Source organism: Limulus polyphemus, unplaced genomic scaffold (assembly GCF_000517525.1).
Source record: "Limulus polyphemus unplaced genomic scaffold, Limulus_polyphemus-2.1.2 Scaffold8376, whole genome shotgun sequence".
Lineage (NCBI taxonomy): Eukaryota > Metazoa > Arthropoda > Merostomata > Xiphosura > Limulidae > Limulus > Limulus polyphemus.
In genome coordinates, this window is record NW_013673986.1 from 3,712 (window position 1) to 7,679 (window position 3,968).

At 32.7% G+C, this 3,968-nt stretch overlaps 1 protein-coding gene across 1 annotated transcript in view; it reads left to right on the forward strand.

Moving 5' to 3' along the window:
- LOC106475303 (centromere-associated protein E-like) overlaps positions 1–3,968 on the forward strand; it is a gene marked incomplete at its 5' end in the record, with an annotated part of 8,813 nt that overhangs the window by 2,963 nt on the left and 1,882 nt on the right. Inside the window, 3 exons of the mRNA XM_022379449.1 lie at positions 1,419–1,558; positions 2,804–2,933; positions 3,775–3,891. Coding sequence (XP_022235157.1) covers positions 1,419–1,558; positions 2,804–2,933; positions 3,775–3,891 — 387 coding nt within the window. The remainder of the gene's footprint in view (positions 1–1,418; positions 1,559–2,803; positions 2,934–3,774; positions 3,892–3,968) is intronic.

Here is a 3,968-nt window from a genome sequence, read left to right on the forward strand (position 1 = left end):
CCGAAATCTACAGTTTTTTTATTTACTTTCTTTTTCCTCTTCCACAAACTGTTGCTGAATCAGCAGTGCAGTTTAAAATGAACAGTTGATAACTCTGACATCAAATACATAATACCACATTAAATGCCACTCTGTAAATTATCATGGTATGCACACTTTGATCCCCATCCATACACATAGGTTTAAGTGTCACTATTTAACTCGGTTAAATTTACAAGTTAACACATTTTTATGGAATGTCCAACCAAGTTTAATACCTGAATGGACAGGTATTTATTTACTGAGTTTTGAAAGTGTTGTAATATTTTAGTATAAGAAACTGTTTAGCCAGTTCTATCAGAGGTGGAGAGTTTAAGCCTAATATTACCAATGTTACGTTTATTGAAGTAATCGTAACCTTCTGTACGGTAGTTTAGCAGCGTTTACTAATTTATCTTTCTTCCGTCGTACGAGTAACTAATCTGTAGTATTTTACCGAGATCTTCTGGTCAAATTATAATAACATGAGAAACGTATTTACGGTACTTAGTAGTGTTTATAATGTTGTTCAGTCACGTTATAGTAACACGAGAAATTTGTTCTTATTATTGAACAGTATTCAGAGCTACGTGTGTAACATGACAGAGTTGTCTACAATATTGAGGAGTGTTTATAGTCATGTTAGAGTAATTTCACTAAAACTAGTCACACACATTTTTAACTGTTGGTGTGACTGATAACAAGAAGGTACAGCTGACTGAAACCAACAACATTAGTTTTAATCTAACACAATTATATTTAGGAAGAAGAATTCATTTAATAGAACATGAACAAAGCAGCCAACCGTTGTGTAACCAGAAATTTGTTGTTTTACTAATACTTTCAAGGGAATTTGCCATGCTGATGGGAATTGGAAGTATGTGTGCTGAGTAAAGAATTCCGTGTTTATTTTAAAACATGTATACATAATGTTTCCACACGTTCACACAAAAAGAAAAACAAGCCAGTTACATGACTAGTAGTTTACTCGTATTCTGTAGTTTCTGGCATATTGTAGGCCGGGTATGGCTTAGTTGTTGATGTGTTAGTTATAAAGGTAACATTCCATCCTGTTATTTTGTTCTAAGAGCCAAATAGTTTAAAATTAATGATGGCTATATCTGAACCCTAGAGGTCTCTGATGTGTTTGTTTAGTCCACGTGTCCATAAAGTGCTGTTCAAGATGAAAATAACAATACTAATTCATAATTTCATGAAAATTGCAGGTCTTGTATTTCTACATAGTATTTTGATTTATTTTGTGAACGCTTTTAAATTTCCCCGTCGTCTATTTTTGTTTTTCTCTAAAATGTTTTCAGTACATCTATTTGTTCTGTATCAACTTTTTTTTTTTTGAGCTGAATAGTGTTTTAAAATAAACTATTTTTTTTTTCTTCCAGAATTTGGTTGATCTTGCTGGTTCAGAACGAGCAGGCCAAACAGGAGCTACTGGAGACAGATTTCGCGAAGGCATACACATTAATAAATCTTTACTGATGTTAGGACACGTAATTAGTCGACTCAGTGAAGGCTCTGAAGGGTGAGTTTCAAAGCCTTTTATAATATTTAAAGATGGTATTAACTTAATTTGTGAGTTAGAAGGGAATTTGATAATTAACTATTAATAAATAAATCAATTCTATATGGCATAGGAGCAAGATTTTTAACTTAAACTTTGTGCAAGCGAGATTTATACTGATATGTTAATTTTTATGTTTTAGGTTGCAGTGTGAATGATAAGGAAAGCCAACTAAATAATTAAAATCATAGAAATGTAAATATTTTTTTTTATGAGTCGGTTAATGGTTAAGTACACTTTTAGTGGTCCAAAATAAAAAACTTCATTGATATCTGGTTTTGGAAACCAAAGGTCTATAAAAAGATCGTGTTTTGTCTGTGAGAATGAACATTTTGCTATAGGATATATATGTATGGTACATACTATGGACATGGTCAGGTGGTTAGGGCACTCGACTCGCAATCTGTGGGTCGCGGGTTTGAATCCCCGTCACACCAAACATGCTCGCCCTTTCAGCCGTGGGGGCGTTATAATGTGACGGTCAATCCCACTAATCGTTGGTAAAAGAGTACCCCAAGAGTTGGCGGTGGGTGGTGATGACTAGCTGCCTTCCCTCTAGTCTTACACTGCTAAATTAGGGACGGCTAGCGCAGATAGCCCTCGTGTAGCTTTGCGCGAACTTCAAAAAACAAACAAACATACTATGGATCTGTAACTAATTATTGAAATGGTAGTGATGATAAGAAATAAGATATATTCTTTAACATAATTTACGTTTCATTAAGATTTTTAAATGTAAATTTCTGTTTGCTATATTTTTGAATTTTCAAAGCTACTGTTGAAAAATGTTGAAAGCTTATTTTAAAAGTTAAGATTAGCAGATATAGAACTGATCTATTCTGTGAAAATATTATGCATTTCTTTAGTTTTGTTATGTATCATATCGATCCGTTTTCTTTAACGTAGATCATTAAATTTGGTTTTATCATTCTATAGTTAAAAAAAACTAACGCTCAGACATACGGAGAATATAGTTTAAAAGAACGCACGGAAGATGCCCAAATAAGTCATATTTGAAGTATAAATAGACTTGATTGATTAAAAGGGTTAAGATAATTAAGAAAGAATAGTTTGAAAAATAGAGAATGTATAATTAAGCAGACATTTTTTTGTTTTAAGCTCTTCACAGCTATTTTATTGTTTTAAATTATAAATGATATATATATGGTATAATGAAAATAATTATAATTAATTTTATACATGTAGTCAGTTTGTCAATTATCGAGATTCCAAGTTAACGAGAATCCTTCAGAACTCCCTCGGAGGTAATGCCCGAACTGCTATTATTTGTACAGTTACTCCTGCCTCTGTTGAACAAACCCACTCAACATTGAAAGTAAGTAGCTTGTTAAAGAGGGGGGTGGATTAATAGTTTAGACTTATTTACATAATGATGTATGTTTTTACATAGTGATGTATGATTTTCTTAAGAGTTCATTTAATATTTCTAACCAAAAAAAGGGATGTCATCAAGTTTTAATGACACAATAAATTGTGCCTTAATTCTGTGCTTGTAATGTTCGTGTCCGTATGATCTGTAAGGATATAAATAGTGATTCATGTACTTCTTGTCCATTACCAAAAACTCATTGAGAGACCATGTTGCAGGCCCGCTTGTCCATTACCAAAAACTCATTGAGAGTCCATGTTGCAGGCCCGCTTGTCCATTACCAAAAACTCGTTGAGAGTCCATGTTGCAGGCCCGCTTGTCCATTACCAAAAACTCGTTGAGAGTCCATGTTGCAGGCTCGATTGTCCATTACCAAAAACTCGTTGAGAGTCTATGTTGCAGGCCCGCTTGTCCATTATCAGAAACTTGTTGAGAGTCCATGTTTCAAAAATGTTCTACATATGAATAATTAAAGATAAAAACTGATTGTTAGTTAGTATCTAGTAATAACAAAAATTGGTAACTAATTAGTAATTTTAATTACGTGATCATATAAGCAATGATAGTGGCTATGCACATACTTTTTATGTAATTAATGATTCCATTACTGTATATATTTCATTAGCAGAGAGATTTTGTGTTTCAGAAAATGAGGTTCTCCTTGCATGTCTTCTTTTATTGTCTTAATTCTGAATAGGCCAATAAAATATGTATTGTTCATTGGTTTTCTCAGGTTTTACTTTATTTTACAACTTTGTTTGGCTATAATTTATGGATATATTTTTAGTTTGCAAGCAGAGCAAAATGTATCAAGAATAAGCCAGTTGTGAATGAAGTGATGACAGATGCTGCCATACTAAAACGGTATGCTAAGCTGATGCAAAAAATGACCAGAGAGCTAGAGGTGAGATTAGGAGCATTGTATATATATATATAGTGCTTTTTTTTATTAAATTGATACATAACTTTGTAGTGTTTTTT